Here is a 22390-nt window from a genome sequence, read left to right as displayed (position 1 = left end):
ATGATTTTGAATAAATCATGTTTTCAACAGATGCCTTGTGTGAATTTACTAAATCAAGCAAATTGAGTTTGTCACTGCATCTTTAAGCAAGTGAGATTTTGAGAGACATCTGGTGAGAGACCTAATGTAGGCTATTTTAAGAGTTATTCTTCCCATTTCCGGCTTATCAGAGAATTAAGAAAGCGGAACCAGCTGTCCAAACCGCCACAAAGCTGCCCGCTGAGATTGACTTGACGGGACGAGGTGCGGGTTTTGAGAAAGGGCTCACAGACAGGGACATGGTCAAGAGCTTGGAGGCAATTGCGGCTGCAGTGAATACTCAGAATAACATCTCTGAGCGGATATTGGGACACATCAGGGAAGAATCCGCTCAAATCAACAACTATGGGCGGAAGTTGGAATACATCACGGATCAGTTGGCTGTGGTCGCGAGGTCTCAGAATCTGCTCTGTGAGCAAAAGAGTGACAAGATCTCGGATTCGAAGGTAAATAACATCATGGAAAAACTCGCAGCTATCCAACGGATGATGGAGGGACCAGTGTCGGAGTGCTAAAAGAAACAGCTCGAAATTCTCATGAGTTGGTTGGAAGACAATTGCTATCATAATCTGGCTACCCCTCCGGCGCCAGCTGCGGGCTCAAGGCTGGAGCCGATCAAAACAATCCCTGATAACGACTATGTTGAGACTGTTCCTTCCCATCCCATGCAAGGCCACCTGGGTTGGCTGGTAGACTGTTTACTTAGCCTGGCAGGGCGAAGGACACTGTCTCAGCTGAACTCTGGACACGCACACACATACATATACTGATACTGATAAGCACTCACCGACGCATCACCCTCCCTACCCCGGATCCAACGCCACCTCCAACGCTTACCTCCCCTCTGATGTGGACATCGGGTCAGCTGGAGGCGCAGTCGAACGATTGCAGCGGTCCCAGATCAGATGTACACACTGGAACTCTTTCCCATGTTGCTCGTCTGTGTTTTATTGTGCTATGGTGTGTTGATATCTGTCCATTCCTGTATTATCCTTTTGTGTTACACATTTCGATGTTTTTTTCCTCGCTACCTAGCCTGACCTGTCTCCCCAATGTGATGTTGTGTAATGTATGTACGGTCGGCAAGGTCTGTCATCTCGGTTGCGGGCAAAAGACCTGCAACTGACAAATAAAGGCTATCTCATCTCATCATCTCATCATCATCTCATTTCTGTACTAATATAGACACAATTATATGGTTATTCTCGATTTAAGTTTATAATCTAAAATCCAGACTTAGAAACAAGTAAATCTTTTTTAAAACAAGGCAAATTATCTGGCCTGTCTAAAAATAAGATTTTAAATCATGGCAAGCACCAGATAATTTGCAGTGTATATATATGTGTGTGTGTGTGTATATATATATATATATATATTTATTTTTTTTTCCCATGCAGATGAAAACAAGTTTGAAAATATTCAAGAGAATGTTTATATATAAACTTTGTATTGACTGTCTGATACACACTCACTTTCAATGCAGGAAATGTTTTCAGTTAGAAGCTATCTATTTCAAAAGCCTTCTACTATTCTTAATACACAAAGACCCCCCCTCATCTCCATCATCTATCATGTATGGTTGTGTCCATATGGAATCAGTATTTTAAAACTTTATTGCTTTCGGAAAAGCAAGGAAACGGGTAGAGGACATTAGAGCATTCTCTGATGTATATGCTATCAGATATCTTAATCTTAAGCAATGCTTGAGCAGGGAAGAGAGAATGAAGATCCTATCACAGAAGATATTTTAGATTACTGAAGATCTGCTTTGCACCATACACACCCACTAGCTATACACACACAATACAAACACACAACCACACACACACACAATTCCACTTAGAATAGGACTAGGCTCACATAGCCATTGTGGAGTCTTTGTAAGGGGACGACATGAGAACACAGGGGAAGCTGAATGCTGACTGTGGCCTCAGTTCTGATAGCATTGTGATGGGAGAGGGGCAAAGCAGGAAAGGGCTGCTTACTGAAGAAGAAAAAAGAGAAAGGATGAATGTAAAGAAAGCTTTATACTAACACTATGAATGCATACAACTCTAAAGGTCTACAACCTTTGAAATCCCTTTTCTAGCCATCTGATTTCAAAGATTCTTAGATATCAAAATGACAATATTGGTTATACCACTATTGTCAGAGGACTGTGGGGAAAAATGAGGAAGAATGGAAAGAGCAGCTGTGACTTACAACAAATGTCTTCACCAAATTCAAAACTGACCATTACATGGTGAAAGTATAACATATCAAAGCTGCTGATATGCTCCAATCAAAATGAATTAAAATTAAGCTCTGACTTGATTACAAATGTACAGCCCTATATCATAAACCCACTTGGCTAGTATCCCCAAAAGCCTAAACCTTAGAAGCATAGACTAAACAAGACCTCTAATGGTGTCTGAAAAAAAGAAAGAAAAAAACAACGATGAACATTACCAACATATAAAATATCTATTTAGTTTTGCTAAAAGCTTATTCGGTTAAATTTTACACACAAAACTGTGAGGTTTCAAGGTAAAAGACTGGGTTTGGATCTACAGTTGCCCCTTGAGCTACAGACAATACTACAGACTTGCACATTCCTGATGTGCTTGTGTGTGGTAGCAAAGACAAATTTGACAGCCTCTGTGACCTGCCAGTGGCGGACAGAGTGGAACAGTGTGTGTGTGTTTGAGAGAGTGTCCAGGAGAAAACAGTTTAAGAGGCTCCTGAATGACATAGGCCTCCCAAATGAGATTATATGTTATTGTGAGTGCGAGGACCTGGCTGTAATTCAGTTTGAAGAGAACATCAGGCCTGCATTAAACTGGAAAAGTTCAAACTCTGCAATATGGGCCAATAAGGAAGCGCTAAGGCTTTTGGTAGGGCATAAAAGCAGAAGAGAAAAATAACACCAATAAACCATAAACATTTTTTCCCACCACCACTTACTGGAATATGTGCAGAACTTATCTTATTGCTTAATTTGTCTTAACCACATACACGGAATCTGTGGAGGAGACTTAATGTTACGTGATGCTTTGCCAAAATGCAACATGTGTGAATGTGGTATCAATAAGACCACTTACCATGTATGTATCACATGATCTGAATCTATTTGAATCTGAATCTATTTGAAAGATATTTCAACCACGTAGAGTCATCGACTTTTTCTTGTCCGACTGATTAGGCTGGGGTACTAAATACTACTTGGCTAGGTTTAGGAAAGGGGGCAGAGGGTTATGTCCTATTCACAAATAAAAAAGACCAAACAAATATTTTATAGTTTTTTGTTTGTTTGTTTGTTTGTTTTTTACATTTTATTGAATATACAAACGAATCATTATTTTATGGATCAAAATAATCTAATGGACACTCATTCAAAATTAAAAACCTGATGAGAAAACAAGCCATTCAGAATTGAATGGAGACTTAAATCTCTATTTATTTCTATTTAAATACATTTTCAATAAATTTTGGTATTAAGCGAATGACAACGATCTGTACCCTTTAAAATATTTATTAAAATGTTGTTTTTAAACACACATAACTTTATAATACTTAATTCATCCATCCATCCATTCGCTTCCGCTTATCCTTTCCAGGGTCGCGGGGGGCGCTGGAGCCTATCCCAGCTGTCATAGGGCGAGAGGCGGGGTACACCCTGGACAGGTTGCCAGTCTGTCGCAGGGCTAACACACAGAGACCCAGACAACCATTCGCACTCACATTCACTCACAGATTCACACCTATGGACAATTTAGATTGACCAATTAACCTATCCCCACTAACTACTTAATTCAATTTAATCTTATTTATATAGTACCAAATCACATTAACAGTCACCTAAAGGCACTTTATATTTTAAGGTCTAAATCCTATAGTAACAGAGAAACCCAAACAATCAAAACAAGTACTATAGCGATTGTGGAAAGAAAAAAAACTCCCTTTTAAGAAGAAGAAACCTCCAGCAGAACCAGGGTCAGGGAGGGGCAGCCGTGACTACTTGGGGATGAGAGGAGGTAGACAAAACAAAAGACATGCTATGGAAGAGAGCCAAAGACTAGTAATAACTCAGAATTAAATGCAGTTAAGATATTCATAAATAGTCCTAAAATGGAAGTCTTAAAAGTAACCAACATAGAGCTGAGCAGCTACCTGAATGCTACACCAACAGAGGTCAATTATCTAGTTAATAATTTTACCTCCTCACTGCGTATGACTCTGGATACTGTAGCTCCGGTGAAAACTAAGGCCTCAAATCAAAAGTACCTGACTCCGTGATATAATTGTCAAACACGTAGCCTAAAGCAGATAACTCGTAAGCTGGAGAGGAAATGGCATGTCACAAATTTAGAAGATCATCATTTAGCCTGGAGAAATAGTTTGTTGCTTTATAAGAAAGCCCTCCGCAAAGCCAGAACATCTTACCATTCGTCACTTATTGAAGAAAATAAGAACAACCTAGGTTTCTCTTTAGCACTGTAGCCAGACAGACAAAAAGTCAGAGCTCTATTGAGCCAACCATCCCTTTAACGTTAACTAGTAATGTCTTCATGAACTTCTTCACAAATAAAATTTTAATCATTAGAGAAAAAATTACCAATTATCATCCCACAGATGTAATATTATCTACAGCTACTTTTAGTACCATTGATATTCATTTAGACTCTTTTTCTCCAATTGATCTATCTGAGTTAACTTCAATAATTGCTTCCTCCAAACCATCAACGTGTCTTTTAGACCCAATTCCTACAAAACTGCTCAAAGAAGTCCTGCCATTAATTAATGCTTCAATCTTAAATATGATCAACTTATCTCTAATAATCAGCTATGTACCACAGGCCTTCAAGCTGGCTGTAGTTAAACCTTTACTTAAAAAGCCATCTCTAGACCCAGCAGTCTTAGCTAATTATAGGCCAATCTCCAACCTTCCTTTCACATCAAAAATCCTTGAAAGAGTAGCATATTATTCTTTTACCGCGATTAGAGCACGCTGTAGGTATTTCAGGTACTGCGCTGCAGTGGTTTGTATCATGTCTATCTAATAGACTCCAATTTGTTCATGTAAATGGAGAGTCCTCTCCACACACTAAGGTCAGTTATGGTGTTCCACAGGGTTCAGTGCTAGGACCAATTCTGTTTACATTATACATGCTTCCCTTAGGCAGTATCATTAGAAAACATAGCATACATTTTCACTGCTATGCTGATGACACCCAACTCTATCTGTCCATGAACAGATACCAGATAACACACACCAATTAGTTAAACTGCAAGAATGTCTTAAAGACATAAAGACCTGGTTGGCCGCTAACTTTCTGCTTCTTAATTCAGATAAAACTGAGGTTATTGTACTCGGCCCTGAAAATCTTAGAAATATGGTATCTAACCAGATTCTTACTCTGGATGGCATTACCTTGGCCTCCAGTAACACTGTGAGGAACCTTGGAGTCATTTTTGACCAAGACATGTCCTTCAATGCACATATTAAACAAATATGTAAGACTGCTTTCTTCCACTTGCGCAACATCTCTAAAATGAGAAATATCCTGTCTCAGAGTGATGCTGAAAAACTAGTTCATGCATTTATTATTTCCAGGCTGGACTACTGTAATTCATTATTATCAGGATGTCCTAAAAACTCCCAGAAAAGCCTTCAGTTAATCCAAAATGCTGCAGTAAGAGTACTGACAGGGACTAGAAAGAGAGAGCATATTTCTCCAGTATTGGCTTCCCTTCATTGGCTCCCTGTTAAATCCAGAATTGAATTCAAAATCTTGCTCCTCACACACAAGGTCTTAAATAATCAGGCCCCATCTTATCTTAATGACCTTGTAGTACCATATCACCCTATTAGAGCACTTCGCTCTCGCACTGCAGGCTTACTTGTTGTTCCTAGAGTATTTAAAAGTAGAATGGGAGGGAGAGCCTTCAGTTTTCAGGCCCCTCTTCTGTGGAACCAGCTTCCAGCTTGGATTCAGGAGACAGACACTATCTCTACTTTTAAGCTTAGGCTTAAAACTTTCCTTTTTGGTAAAGCATATAGTTAGGGCTGGACCAGGTGACCCTGAATCCTCCCTTAGTTATGGTGCAATAGGTGTAGGCTGCCGGGGGACTCCCATAATGCATTGAGTTTTTCCTTTCCAGTCACCTTTCTCACTTAATATGTGTTAATAGACCTCTCTGCATTGAATCATATCTGTTATTAATCTCGGTCTCTCTTCCACAGCATGTCTTTCATCCTGTTTTCCTTCTCTCACCCCAACCAGTCACAGCAGATGGCCGCCCCTCCCTCAGCCTGGTTCTGCCGGAGGTTTCTTCCTGTTAAAAGGGAGTTTTTCCTTCCCACTGTCGCCAAAGTGCTTGCTCATAGGGGGTCATATGACTGTTGGGTTTTTCTCTGCATCTACTGTACAATATAAAGAGCCTTGAGGCGACTGCTGTTGTGATTTGGCGCTATATAAATAAAATTGAATTGAATTGAATTGAACTGAACAGTAGATAATTTAATGACGTGCAGTTTAATGCCAAGAGAAGCCTGTTCTCACTGATTATTTCTGAGGTAACCACCTAACCGAATTTGAACGGTAGCTCTGGCAATAATTTCTACAGCTAAAATCAAGCATGGTATGCATTCTCCATGTTACAATGGTTGTAATGTTAGAGATCATTTTTCTAAATCTCTTTTATATGTCTTTTGTAGGCCTTTTAAATATTTTTAAGAAATGAAATACTGAATTACTTTATAATTCATTTTGTTCATTTAGACATTAGCTAAGTAATTTCAAAATTAAATCACTATGCAGAACAATTAATTATGAATTCATAACTGATTTATTTTTATAAATTTTATTTATTTATTTGTGTGTCCGTGATCCTTCAGTTCCTTTTTGTTACTGCCCCCCAAAATTTATAGGTCTGGTTTTATTAATTAGATTGGGTCTCACGTGGGATCCTAGGATCAACACTGACGCTCTGGTGTGGCAAGTTATACTCCAAATCAATCTATGATAAAAATACTAACTCGGCCTCAGGGACAAAATCTCAAATGAGATTGATTGGTAATCGCATAGAGTTCAAGAGTTAACCTGAGTCTTTATTGTGCACAAGTCTTGAGTCAGCCTTCTTTTCTCTATATTTTGGTAGAGAATGCAAAATAGGTGCACCAATTTATTAAAATGTGGAAACATATAGCAACATACATCAAAATACAGTATTTAAGGCAAAAGCAGAGTTTGTATAACTCACATGCTTGAAAGTCAATATTTTGTATGACCAACTGTCATTGGTGAGCTTGCCAGAGGGAGTGTTCGCCCAGGGCGCCAAACAGGCTAGGACCGCCACTGCCTGGTAGTGACTGGAGTTCCAGCTCTTTTAAGAGAAGCAGATCTGATGGGTCAGCTCACTAAAAAGAGCTGGCTCTTTTGATCCTGAGCAGTGAATTTTATACCAAAAATAAAGTAGAATTATCTATAAAATAAATGACTAATGTGCACGACATATATTATATAAAATGTTTATTATTTATATGGCTTATTTTACTCAACATGAAAAAATTGTTATAAAAATTATTTTTAGTAATGAAGTACAAAAACTGCAAACCATCTCAAAAAGATCCAATCTCCGATTATATGTTGATATTTAAATTTTTAAAAAGCAGCATCAAGGTAACAGTTTTCGCTTGTCTTTCCTGAAGATTGGCATAAAAAAATAAACAAGTGGCTGAGCTCTTAGGGGATGATCCTGTTTCTTCTCTTTCTTATTATTTGGCCTTTTTTGGAGAAGACTCTCTTTGAGGGAATGGAAATTTTACTGTGTTTCATGCTGTCACCTATTTCCTCACTTTCCTAACTTGTCTTTGTAACAGCTGTCCTCTGTCTCTTTCTCACCCTCCCTCTCTTACTTGTATCCCTCCCTCTTGCGTCACTGTGTGCATGTGTGTTTGCTGGGTCTGTAACCCCCGACCTTCCTCTTCCTGCTCTGTGTGTACCAGTGACCATTTGGAGCACACACTCACACATCAATGCACATCACATAGATGACCCATCACTGGTGACTTGAGCAGGAAAAAAAAAAAAAAACGAAAAAGAAAAAGAAAGAGAAAGACAAGCATCTCCAGCAAGAGCCAGACACCTGGTACTCATTAGCCTCAAAAACTGCAGTACTTTAGGACCAGTTCTAGCACCCAGTTTTTTCTGGATGGTTGTTAACCTTGGATTTCTGTTAACCTGGACTCATCCACTCCTCAAGGAGGCACTTGGCTGGACACTCATCTCTCATACTCACCTGCCTGATTACCCCCTTTTTGGTTTAGAGTTATCCTTGGAACCATACTAGCGACTACCTCCTGGTCTAACTCCTGTCAAGTAAGGCAGTTCTTTGAACCTTCAACATATCAGAGATTTTATTGTGCTGCCACTCTGCCTCAGTCCCTTCTGCTCTTAAGGCCTATTCTGTAGGATTGTGACCCTAAGCTGCCTGTCTGTTCCAGTTGAGCCCTATCTGTTGCATAATTTCCAAATAGAACCCTCTGTTGTGTTAATAAAGTCTATGAATGACCAGTTGCTGTCTCCTGAGTTCTGCTTGATATCCACTTGGTAACTTTGCCTCTTAAAGCTATGAAATCACATTTATTCTTCAACATAGATTACTTGTATTCTCTTAAAGCAGTCTTCAGGAATAGAAATCTCCAGGCTTCTTGAAGGACATTCCAAAGCTCTTGCTGTTTGCTGTATTTTGACAATCCTACACTGCTTCAAAAATATAGAGGTCTGGAATCTTAAGAGGTAAATCCATAACCAATATTGATAATGTCCAGGTATGCTTATACTGTGCTGGTAATTTTTTTTTGGATCACTGTGCTGAAAAATGATGTTGTTACTAAGCAGATGCTTTCCAGATGGTATTGCATGGTAAATAAAAACTTTATAGTACTTTCCTGCATTCATAATTCCATCAACTCTAACCTAAATGCAGATCCAAACATGACAACAAAAAAACATGACACCCTCTTTCCTATTGGTGGAAAAATGCACTACGTCAGCCAATCAAAAACTATAGATTTCCTGTTAGAAGATGTGGTTTCAGCAAACAGTATCAGCGGTCTGGTGTTTGTTTGGCCCAGAACTCAAAACCAAAAGTGACCCATTTATTGAACTGATCAAAGTCCCACAAATAAAAATTCACAACTAAGACACAATGGAGTCTACAATGCAAAGAAATAAGAATCTCTGAAAGCCCTGGGGAATAGGGACAGAATAGGAAATCATTAACAGAGACAAAGACCTTAAAACATATAGGAAGACTGTAGGAAGGATTAAAACACAAAGAATAAAACGCATAACCATTCCTAAATGCTAACATAAATCAGATGATAAAGGTAATAAGAACTACAAATTAAATATGGGGGAATTACTAAAAGAAAGAAAAATGTTAAGGCAATAAGAACTCTACATAACCAGACCTAAAACACAGGATGCTTCATAATGAATAAGAATTCGAAGTTCAAAAATACAAAACTGAGTTTTGTACTTAACTTTTGTACAAGAGAGTTCATGGCCCAGGACCATGACACATCCACTATTTCCATGGTCCTTCCTTGGTGTTTAGTGGGTCAAGTAGTTCTGTCTTACTTCTTGGTCTTGTTCAGTTTGATTTCTTCAAAGCAGTTGAAGACTAAGCCACTTTGACATAGTTTCCTGTGAGTAGGTGATGCTGAGATGTGTCTGTTGCTTAAACTCGGGGAGGTCTATTTGATGTGGGTTCTAATTTGAGCTATTTGTGCTTGATTAATGTGCTTGGGCTTCTTCACTTTGTCTTCCTTTCCAGGTGACATCTTCATGAAAGGCACTGGATTTTAAATTGTGTTTTTATGGGTTACCTGATTGCACTAGAAGAAACGATTTAAATTTCTTCAGATATTCAGAATTAAATTGCCCCTTTCTTCTCTTGCTGTCTTATTGTAAACTCCTGTGCAATAACTTTTAGTAAGATAGCTTTTAGTTGAGCTGGAAGCATCTGTGATCCACAAATTTTAAGACTATCTCAGTCTTGCACAGGAGAGGGAGAGGTACAGTGTGTGTGTGTGTGTGTGTGTGTGTGTGTGTGTGTGTACGTGTATGTGTGTGTGTGTGTGTGTGTGTGTCTCAGGTCTCTCCAATAACCAGCACAATCTTTGGAGAAAGTCTTAAACAAGTTTCAAGACTGTGCAGGTCTTTGAGGAGGGTCTGGACATTTGTTGCTGGCTACAAATTCAAATGGAAACATACTGCTTTAAAAGCAATGACAGCCTTTTAAATATCAATATCTGTGCTATTTTTAATTGACAACGACACAATACATAACTTACAAGTATGCATAAGAAATAAAATATATAAAATAATTAATCTATTATTATTATTATTCTACTTAAATCTTTACACTAATAGCAGGGGGCATAAGCAGAGCTTAATTTTACATATTGCTCTACATATGACGTATCTATTACACGTAAATTGGTGGTTGCATAGTGGGCGAATATTGCTGGTATGCAGACAGGCCTGAACCACCAAACTATTCATTAGTACATGATCTGCTTTTCATCCTAAGCTGCAACCACCTTTTCTTCTTACTTCTTCTACAGGAAAAAGAAAAAATGTAGCTTTATCTGTCTATTGACCAGTATGTCTTATGTTATTTAATGCCATTATTGTTCAGTAGCTTTTTCACAGTCTTCAGGTAGTCAGCATCTGGGCCATCACTGAAAGAATACAGATTAGAAAGAAATAATTAAATTAAAAAATAATTGTCATCACACACACACACACACACACACACACACACACACACACACACACACACACACTCCCATGTAGATGTAAAGACAGAAAATTGGGACTAAATAATATATTTAAAACTACCTATATAATCCATAACTTTAACAGTACTGTTCTTCCAGTGATCTAATTTTAGGACTTCAGTTCAATTCAGTTTTATTTATACAGCGCCAAATCACAATAACAGTCGCCTCAAGGTGCTTTATGTTGTAAGGTAGACTCTACAATTATACATACAGAGAAAAACGCGACAATCATATGACCTCCTATGAGCAAGTACAGGGTGGGCCATTTATATGGATACACCGTAATAAAATGGGAATGGTTGGTGATATTAAAGTCCTGTTTGTGGCACATTAGTATATGTGAGGGGGCAAACTCCTCAAGATGGGTGGTGACCATGGTGGCCATTTGGAAGTCGGCCATCTTGGATACAACTTTTGTTTTTTCAATAGGAAGAGGGTCATGTGACACATCAAACTTATTGGTAATGTCACAAGAAAAACAATGGTGTGCTTGGTTTCAATGTAACTTTATTCTTTCATGAGTTATTTACAAGTTTCTCTTTGTTCACAGCTATTGACATGTTGAAGAGGTGAGGAGCGATCGAAATTGTGTTGATATCTGGTGAACGCAGTAACCGGGTCATTGCAGCAGATTTCAATGCAAGACACCCTACGAGACCACCCATCTCCCATGCTACAGTTAGCAAACTGCTTGCTAAGTTTCGTGAAACTGGTTCATTGTTGGATTTGCCAAAATGTGGACGCAAGAAAACTGTCACTAATGAAGAAACATCAGTGGCTGTCCTAGCTTCATTCAGCAAGAGCCCACAGCGTAGCACTCGCCGCATGTCACTGGAGAGTGGCATTAGTCGAACATCCCTTCAGCGGATATTAGCTACTCACAAATGGCACCCTTACAAACTCCAGCTACTGCAGCATCTCAACAAAGATGACCCAGATCAGCGCATAGAATTTGCAGAATGGGCAAAACAAAAATTGGAACAGGACCCTCAGTTCACGCAGAAGATTTTGTTCAGTGATGAGGCAAACTTTTATGTGAATGGTGAAGTTAACAAACAAAACCACCGCTGTTGGTCAGACACTAACCCACATTGGATGGATCCCTCCAAGACTGTTGGAACAACAAAAGTGATGGTTTGATGTGGTATATGGGGTACAACGATAGTGGGTCCATTCTTCATCAATGGAAACCTCAAGGCCACTGGATATTTGAAATTGCTACATGATGATGTGTTTCCCTCTTTATGCACTGAAGCTGGCACGTTCCCTGAGTTTTTCCAGCAAGATGGTGCACCACCACATTATGGGTGCCAGGTCCGAGCACTCCTAGATGAACAGTTTCCTGGAAAGTGGATTGGTCGTTGTGGCCCAGTTGAATGGCCCCCAAGGTCTCCCGATCTGACCCCCTTAGACTTTTATCTTTGGGGTCATCTGAAGGCAATTGTCTATGGTGTGAAGATACGAGATGTGCAGCACCTGAAACTACGGATACTGGATGCCTGTGCTGGCATCCAGTATCCTGCGGTATTGCTATCAGTGTGTGAAGAGTGGGAGAAGAGGGTTGCATTGACAATTCAACACAATGGGCAGCACATTGAACACATTTTATAAGTGGTCAGAAACTTGTAAATAACTCATGAAAGAATAAAGTTACGTTGAAACCAAGCACACCATTGTTTTTCTTGTGACATTACCAATAGGTTTGATGTGTCACATGGCCCTCTTCCTATTGAAAAAACAAAAGTTGTATCCAAGATGACCAACTTCTAAATGGCCACCATGGTCAGCACCCATCTTGAGGAGTTTTCCCCCTCACATATACTAATGTGCCACAAACAGGACTTTAATATCACCAACCATTCCCATTTTATTACGGTGTATCCATATAAATGGCCCACCCTGTACTTTGGCGACCATGGGAAGAAAAAACTCCCTTTTAACAGGATGAAACCTCCAGCAGAACCAGGCTGAGGGAGGGGCGGTCATCTGTCATCTGTCTATATTGACAAAGTATTTGTCAATATAGACATTTCAGTTTCTAACACACAATTGTAAATGTGTTTGTTTGTTTGCTTGCTTGCTCACTTCACTTTCAAGTCAAGTCAGTTTATTTCTAACCACATTTAAAATCAAGGTTTGACCAAAGTGCTGCACAATTAAAAGGGATAAGCATTAGGCCTTTCAATAAAAAGTCTGCTATTGTATACTCACAATATGTTTCCACCTTCTGACTGTATTTTTAGTGGAATGGAACTTGTAGTGATCACGTCCTCTCCATCTTCATTTGTGGCTATTCTAAACAGAAGCTTCTGATAGAATGCCTTTTCCAGCAGGGCAAGAACCTTCCTGCCTTCACGGTTGTCAGGCAGGTAAGCACAGAGTACTCCCCCAGCATAATTCTGGCCAGGGTGAGGGTGCTTCTCCTATAGGAAGATATGTTTAGTGCATATGCTAAATAGACATTCATTAAACCATGTGCTTAAGTCCAACCACATTGTACTTAAGTCATCATACTTTTAGAGTTAATTAAATATATAAAACTATAATTAATAACTATTAACAAAACTATTTAGACTTTCATTTAGTACTTTGCTTATTCTTCATTAAAAATAATTTTAGTAAAGAACCCTCTTTGACAACATTTGTAGCCAAAACAAGAGTTCTGAGGTTTCATTTATTAGCAAGCTATAAAGCCCACAGGTAAACTGTGCACATTAACCAAGGCGAGATTTTAATTTAATTTAAAAATAAACTCTAACTTGATTAACTCAGAGGAACTCTGTTTCCCCATTCCAGAACACCTGGTCAGGTTAAGTTCAGCAAGTTCTGAGTATGTTCACCCTGAGCTAAGCATGCGTGTGTGTGTGTGTGTGTGTGTGTGTGTGTGTGTGTGTGTGTGTGTGTGTGTGTGTGTAGGTGGGTGTGTGTAGAGAAAGAGAGCCATCATCAATGGAGCTCTGATGCTACAATTCACCATGTCAGTGTGTAAATAAAGAGCAGAGCTTCTATTTTAATCCATAGGTCCGAAGTATATAGACAGTCAATATTTAAGTGCTATTTATTGTTAATAAATGTATCTTCAAAGACAGGAGGGACGAAAAGAGTACACTTAATCTGTTTGGGCACTCCTTCATCGTCACACACAGAATGAAGTTTGATATAGACACCATGTCTACTGTTGTGGTTTACCCAACTCGAATTTTTATTAGATTAAGTTGGAATGCTAATTGTAAATGTAATCATTTAGCTGTAACCTGAGAGAGGCAAAACAAACAAAGGAAAAAAAATGAAGAGAAACATTGTTCATATTAGACAGTTTACTGATGGACCTGTGATATTAGTTATCTAGACAGCAACACACTCCAGAGTGATCAAGTGTGGGGTTTTTTGGGTTTGGTTTTCTTTTGGTTTTCTGGTGGTTGCTAAATCAGTTGTTAGCTAAATCTATTTCCTGTTACACCTCAGAAATGCCAGAAAACACCTGCCCAGTCCTGGAAAAAAAATATATTGGGAGATACGAAATAAAGATTAACTTGTTTGAGAATGTTAGGAAGAGTATACAGAAACTTTACCACATGATTTATCAGAGGAACTGGGTCAGTGGTGTATATTGATAATCTGACTGCTGATAGTAGGAAGATGAATTCTGAAGTGTACAGAATGTGCACAGTGTATCTAAGACTCAGTCAAATGCTGCAAAATTAATCAAATTGTGCTCCTCAAAGCCCCCCAAAATACTTAAAAGCTACTCAAGAGTTTAAATATTCTTCTTCTGGAGATTCCCCAACAGTCATGTCAGTCAGTGGTGACACCAGAGAGGGACTTAAAAGAGAGGGCATGTTTCTTCTACACTGGTTTCTCCTCTTTGGCTCCCTGTTAAAAATCCAGAATCACATACAAGTCCTTGAATAACCAGGGTCTCTTTTTAAAGACATCAAAGTACCATATCATGCCAATAGAGCACTTCCCTCTCAGACTGTCGGCTTACTTGTGGTTCCTAGAGTATTTAAAACTAAAATGGGAGACCTTCAGCTTTCAGACCCCTCTTCTGTGGAACCAGTTCCCAGTTTAGATTTGGGAGACAGATACGCACTCTACTTTTTAGATTAGGCTTTAAACTTTCCTTTTTGATAAAGCATATAGTTAGGGCTGGAACAGTTGACTCCAGATCCTCTCTTAGTTAGTCTGCAAACATGCAAGCATGTGCTAATGAGCTGGCTGATGTTCTCACTTCCATCTTCAACCTCTCCCTCAGCCAGAGTACCGTCCCCACATGCTTCAAGACCACAACCATCATCCCTCTTCCCAAGAAAAGCCCAGCCACCTGCCTAAATGACTATAGACCAGTGCACTCACTCCAATCATAGAGAGAGTGGTGCTGGCCTACATCCAGAGCAACATCCCAGACACTCTGGATCCCCTGCAGTATGCCTACTGGCCCAATAGGTCCACGTCAGACGCCACCGCTGCTGCCCTTCACTATTCCTCTCCCATCTGGAAAACAAAGACTCAGTACTCAATACTGTCATCCCACACAACTCACTCACAAGCTGGCAACACTCGGCCTACACCCCACCCTATGTGACGGGCTACAGGACTTTTTGACCGGCAGGCCCCAGTCTGTCAGGATCGGCAACAGGACTTCAGCCAACATTATTGCTAACACTGGTGTTCTACAGGGTTGCATCCTCAGTCCCATCCTCTACACCCTGTGCGCCCACAACTGTGTTGCCTCCAATAGGGATAACACCATACTGAAGTTGCATCACTGTAGGGGATGAAGCGCCTTATAGGAGAGAGGTGGCGGGTCTGGTGTCATGGTGTGAGGACAACAACCTCACCCTCAACACTGATAAGACAAAAGAGGAAGAAGAAGAAGAGGAGGCCTCACCAGCCGCTGTTTGTCCAGGGGCTTGAAGTGGAGAGGGTGAGCAGCTTTAGATAACTAGGCGTCTACTTCACTGAGGACCTCACATGGACACTGAACACCACACAGCTGGACCAGGAAGACTCAGCAGCGGCTGTATTTCCTGAGGAGGCTGAGGAAATTTGGTATGTTGGCCAAGATCCTCAGCTGCAGCTACAGCTGCATTGTGGAGAGCACACTGACTAGCTGCATCACTGCATGGTACGGCAGCACTACTGCTATGGACAGCAAACGCCCACAGAGAGTGAAAACAACTGCGGAGAAGATCATCAGGACCCCGCTGCCCTCTCTGAAGAGCATCTACCATCACCGAGTCCAGAGGAGAGCTGCTTCCATCCTCAAAGACCCCACACACCCCCAACACGGACTGTTCACATTTCTGCCCTCAGGACAAAGGTTTAGAAGTGTGAAATCCAGAACATCTCGACTCAACAACTCTTTCTTCCCCACTGCCATCAGACTCTTGAACAGCTGACCTATTTTAACAGTAATAATAATTTTTGGACATTGGGTCATCTCACATATCAAACCAGCATATTAAGCTCATAGCTCTTTTGCACATAAATCTGTTTAATACTTCAATTTTTTGTCTCTATTTATTTATTCATGCTATTTGTATTTATCTATTTGTACTTATTAACCGGCATCTGTGTGTGGACAGCAGAAAGAATTTCATTGTACAGAGAAATGCTTTTCTTTGTACACATGGCAATAAAGCTTTGAATCTTGAATCTTTGAAACAGTGTAGGCCCTCATTTCCACAACCATGAGGTCGGATTTAATCTCTATTCTATATAGAAGCATCAAGATACATCTGTCTACAGTTGAGTTTTTGCTGCCATATCACCTGTTCGAATAGGGAGATGATATTTGGGTTTCAACCACGTTGGGAATGAATTCCATTCTTAAAAAAACTTAAGTGTGTAGAACCCTACCAGAGACAGAAAGACTGACCCTTAGCTGTAGACTGTAATCCGTTGAACAGTATCAGGATAGCCTTGGAGTGGTAAGAGGGTGTGGGAACATTTACAATCACAGCAGATATTAAGATGCAAAAAACATTATTAAAACTATTTTTTTGCCTCAACCTCATATATGCATTTAGTGAGTGTTGTTTACAAGTATGTACAAGTATCTTTCTTCAAATCAAAGTATGTGCTGCTCCTTTTTAAAGTTTTCTGTTTCCATCTACCGTGACTCACTAACCTGACCAACCAGTTTACCAGTTTCTTTCTGATAAGAATGTGGTGTATATGCTCTTACTCTAGTTCAAATAAAAGAATAGTTAGTGTTTCTCTTTCTCTTTGAACAATTTTTAAAAATATCTTTTGAACCTGCAATTTAGGGTTGTGCCACATAGTCCTCTTATGTTTAATGTGCTGTACGTTGTGTTTTTTATAATTTTAAACAATTTTATTGACCTAGTGAGGGAGTTAATCAGAAGTGTTTGACTGTTTCCTTTTTTATTATTATTGTTATTATTATTAATAATATAATTGACTTTAGCATACAGACTGAAGAAGCCTGGAGTCAAACTACCAACCTTGAAACTAGTGGATGCCTTGCTCAACCTCATTAGCTATCTCAAATATTATGTATTAGTACATCTTAGCTATACCACATATAGTTGTCAGCAGATCCACTAAGCTTACCGTCTGTTTTCCTTCAGGGAATGAGAATTTAATCTTCAGGGTATTATCATTAGGAAATCCAGCTAGGTCTCTGTTGAGAACTTCCCAGGTCATTTGACCATCTGGTTGGCAGCCACTTAGTGTACCGAACTTCCCATTTGCCTGTTCAGTAGCTGGACAGACAGAAGCAGATTTTCAGTTGAATTATCTACTAGTAAATAAGAAATCATACCAGGCATTCAGAAATAGGTGTGTGTATTTTTGAAGGACCTTGTTCAACCAGCGATGGAGGACCCTGTCCATCGAGATAGCGATTGCAGTGAAGCTTGTCACTGCTCTGGTTAGAACCCATACTGTAAAGACAAGGGAAACAGTATGATTTAGCACTTTATCTAGAGTAAAGCGCAATGTTGGTAAATGTCTTATAAGAAAAAGGTTTTACCGTTCAAAAGAAATCAAGACAATTGTAAAACTGAAACTAATGAACAATAGAGTTCCAAGAGGAAGAGAGATTTGTATACATAGTTTAAGCACAGATTTGTGTTTAAATTTACTATCATGCTTAAATTCATTTTATAGATCTTCATTACTCGTCATAACCGCAGCTAGCTGAAGATTATGGACTGTGTATTCTTGCAGATGTCCACTCACACAAGAGGATTTCTGTTGACTGGTTAGCACAGTTTGATGGTGTGTCAAGGCTGTAAATCACAAAACCCTCTAAAAACATTGAGCTCACAGGACATGCTTAGAGTCCCCTGAATAAAGGTGTGAATGGTTGTGAAATGGCTGTGTACAAATGTCTAAATCTGATGGCAGGAGATACATTCTTAACACGTCGTATGTCGCTGCTTATTAGGGAAAAGTATTTTATGGCCCTCAAACACAAGAACTTCCTCTCATGTACTTCTAGTCCTAAAAAACCAAAAAGATTTGATAGCTGGCTTGTAACTTCAAATAAACATTTAAATGAGTCCAATGTTATTTTTAAATAATCTTTTATACTGCCAAATACAGCACATTGACTAGATAGGTATATCTGAGTAGGGCAGGTGAAACTACAGAGTGCTGAAAATAAATTTTCTACATTTAGCCAGTCATAATGTCTTTGGTTTTGCTGCCTAGCATTGTGCCTGTTCTGTTCTGTTCTTCAATCAGTTTGTTTTAATTCAGAACAAAAAGAAAATGTTTACAACACAACACAACATACATTAGTGGGTGAGTTCAAACTGACTAATAACTTAAAATTCCAATGACTACAGTAAATGTTAATTATTGATGAGTGCTATTCATACTCTTCTCAGTACCTGCTGAAAGGCTCTTATCCACACTGCAGAAAATTATCTTGGTTTCTCCTGTCGTTACTAAAAAAATCTTGGAGCTCCAGGCATTAGTTAGCTCATGAGAATATGAAAAGTACACAGAATCAAAGACACAAACAAGGGAAAAATAAGATGGGTGTGTCCAGTTAATGGGTTGTGGTTTAGGGCTGAATGATCTGCTCAACTGGTCTAGCAGGTTTGGTAATCACAGTAGTGTGTGTATGTGTGTGTGTATGTGGCAGAAGCAAGCAAGAAAAACAGTTTCACAGTAGTTTTCTGTATGATCATAAGGATAACAATTTATTTGTGCTATGTTTTATATTTTTATATATTTCATTGAATACAACCCCAATTCCAAAAATGTTTGGATGTTTTTTTTTTTTTAAACACTTTAAATAGCCCTTTATTGTCATTGTACATGTACAACAAAATTGTGGGTGCTCCACACCAACTGTGTAGAAATAAAATATAAATAGTACAACAGCAGGAATAAATAAACATGATTGATATATACAATTAAGAGTGATATATAAAAAACAACAGAAAAGGCAAACATTAGAGAACAGGCAGTTAAAAAGACTTGGTCAGAAAAGAGTCCACGTATAAGTAATCTGACAGATGAGGGTTACTTAGATCATGGCTCAGATTGGTGGGTGGGCAGGCGTGTGTGTGAGGTGTGGTGGGGGGGTGGGGGGTTGAAAACTGAGCAAATGCAAGCAGTACACAGAGCAGATGAGGCAGGCCATACATAGTGTGCTTAATGCAACAGGTAACAGTTACACTGTAGAGAATAGCAGTGGCTCATGGTCAAAGTAGCCACTTGAATCTCTCCCTTCCTAATTACGTGCATCCTCTCTTATCACATTAATTATATCTTCCTCAGTTTCTTCCTCACATGGTTGTTGGGACTGTTGTCCTTCCTTCCACACTTCTCCATGGCTGTGGAAGAGCAGCCCGCTGTCCAACTTAAGTTAATTCTCTTTGCTTGTTAGAAACATATTAAAAGTGTATTACGTGCTCAAATTTAGACAAAAAAGTCCTAAATCTGACAGTCACAAATTTTCACCAAAAGTTTCAACCTTATTTTTCAACATTTATTGGGTTAATACTAAGTACCTTTATTTCCAGAACATGCCAAATCTGAAATTCCTGTGGTGTTCAGATGTGCTCTGAAACAAATAATATGCATTGGTTGAAAGAAATTAAACAGTTTAGAGGGGACTATGGGCTTTATGGGCTTAACTAATTTTCAAAGCAGGGGTAACACTATTTAACATATTAAATTCATATTCTCTTGATTGTAGCTAGGTTCAAAATGTTAATTCTAGCTCGTTTTAATAAACAACATTGTAATATGCAAACATATGCAAAACTAAGGTGGCACTAGCAGTGGCAAGAGATTATTTCAGGATGCCAAATGCTACCACCTTAAATCCCCCCCGGTTTGTCCATTTTCACACATGTCATTGACAATAAACTCGAGCACAGCAGCCCCACAAGCAGCCTGTATAATATAATCTGTAGCCTGTATAATCAAATTGACAAAGAAAATTTAGCATTAAAATAATTTTACATTGACATGTCAGTCCAATTGTGCATCGGTCCACTAATTCAGCCCTGTACTTTCCTCAATTAGTGTGAAAAATTTGTGACACGAAAAATGTGTCTAAAGCTTTAGACAGATAATTGTTATTTAAACAGATCCAGGGGTGGCTGTAGCTCACGAGGTGGAGCAAGTCATCTACTGATGGTTTGATTCCTGGCTTTTCCAGTCTGCATGGGTATGATAGTCTACAATAACTCTAAGTTGCTCTTTGATGCATCCGTCGGAGTATGAATGTGTGTGAATGTTATCTAGGAGGCACTAAAAACATAGAAGGAAGTGATTGGGTGAATGTGGCATGTTGTATAGAGCTCTTTGAGTACTCTGAGAGAGTAGAAAAGTGGTATATAAGAATCAGTCCTACAATTTTAGATTGTCTAATTGATATAGTTTTGTACAGTAAATATTTGCAGCCCAGGCAACTGACAGCCTGGCAGGTGCCTTACTGTTCACAGAGTTACAGAGTTAGAAAGATGGATACTATATACATTTTATTTGGAGCTGGTTATAAATCTGTAACCACTGTCTCCATCCTTATATGTTTACTGAATTACTATAAAAACACTTGTGTGTTAAGTCTAATGTCTATCTAGGGGTTTATATTGTAAATCTAAAAAACCAAACCTCAACAAATCAGTTCATTCCTTCTGAACTTTGACAGCAATTCTATGAATGAGGAAATAAGTCAGCTGGATCAGGTGCAGCAGGAGGGGAGGAGTCACAGTCACGGCAGCACTACCTGGTTGAGCTAATATTGTAGGAAAAACATGTCCTGTCACTGTCAACTTTGGTAAAACAGGAGAGCCATTAGAAACATAAATCTTCCAAAAAAATTGGGTTATGTATACGCTAAAATCATTACTACTAGGATATTACTATAATATCCTAGCCAGCCTGTCCCTCAGCGACTACTACTACTAGAGTTCTTTTAAAATAAGAGTCAGGGGGTTGTCTATTTGTAAATAGAACAAGGATAATGTTGATCTGTTTGAATTGGCTATATGGAATCAAATGGGTGGATGGGAAATCAAATACTTCCAAAATTATGATATTTCCACTTGTGCTTATTGAACTTTAATGGATAGACATTGGATTTGCCAGAATACCTTTATATAGTATAATATTTATATTATTTAATGTGTATATAATGTATTATAAGGTTGTTCAGAAAGAGAAGATGAAACTGAACTTGAACGGAATAATGACATCAGGCAGGAGGACCCTCTATAGGCATGTCGTGAAATCAACGAGTCCTGAACAGATGTCATGGCTAATGAGGGGGAGTGAACTCCAGTGCTGGACTCAAAGAAGTCAGTGTTTAGTGTGTTTATTTACATTGATTCACCAACAAAGCTATACCCAATGCATTAGAGGAAAATAGTTTCTAAGTGATACAGGGAATCCAAACACCTGTTTATCCAACAACAGAACACTCTCAAAATTCAGGGCAACTCATCACACTCCAGGAAAGGGAATCCAGGGGAACTCTTTGCAAAGGGAAACACCAGGATTTCACTAACTGTGTAGTTCAACACTACAGCAAAGAATGACAGCCAGTCACTACCTTAACTAGTGGCAGTGATGGCATCATTGCAAATAACTGTTAACACAGTGTTGTTACATTTCATTTATCAACATTTACACAGGAATGTTAATAGTCTGTTTATTTTTTTTAATGTTTTTTTGCATATCAGAAAAGGTGGTCCAGCCTTTCAAAAGCTGTTTGTCACAATATTCCTTTCTTATTTATATATGTATATGTTATTTTATTTTATCTTTAGTAAAAAAAAAAGGCATTTCAAGTCACTTAGAGCAGCTTTGTATTGACCTATATCAAATTATCTTTTGATGCATAATTAGAAATGATAGTTTGTCCCGACTTAGAAATGAAACTCAAATAAAAAAAATTGTTAAACGCAGTAATGAAGAGTAAATCTTGATCATCTTAAATAACTGCAACAACATATGAGTAAAGAGGGCAAACAGTTTGGCTTGTATATCACAAATGTGTGCCCTGCCTCTTGTATGTGAGGA

The 22390-nt window shown here is 38.9% G+C and overlaps 1 protein-coding gene across 1 annotated transcript; it reads right to left on the bottom strand.

The window, feature by feature from the left end:
• Nucleotides 1-10330: 10330 nt before the first annotated feature.
• dtx3la (deltex E3 ubiquitin ligase 3L a) lies at nt 10331-18863 on the bottom strand. The gene is made up of 5 exons (XM_005460451.4): nt 18739-18863; nt 17702-17784; nt 17453-17604; nt 13085-13296; nt 10331-10771 (listed from the first exon to the last, which is right to left on the bottom strand). The coding sequence occupies exons 2-5, from the start codon at nt 17781-17783 to the stop codon at nt 10705-10707; spliced, it is 513 nt and encodes a 170-aa protein (XP_005460508.1). The 5' UTR covers nt 17784; nt 18739-18863; the 3' UTR covers nt 10331-10704.
• Between the last annotated feature and the right edge of the window lie 3527 nt (nt 18864-22390).

This window comes from Oreochromis niloticus, linkage group LG9, assembly GCF_001858045.2.
Source record: "Oreochromis niloticus isolate F11D_XX linkage group LG9, O_niloticus_UMD_NMBU, whole genome shotgun sequence".
Taxonomy (NCBI): domain Eukaryota; kingdom Metazoa; phylum Chordata; class Actinopteri; order Cichliformes; family Cichlidae; genus Oreochromis; species Oreochromis niloticus.
The sequence above is the reverse complement of the archived record's forward strand: the minus strand, read 5'-3'. Positions and strand labels throughout refer to the sequence as shown.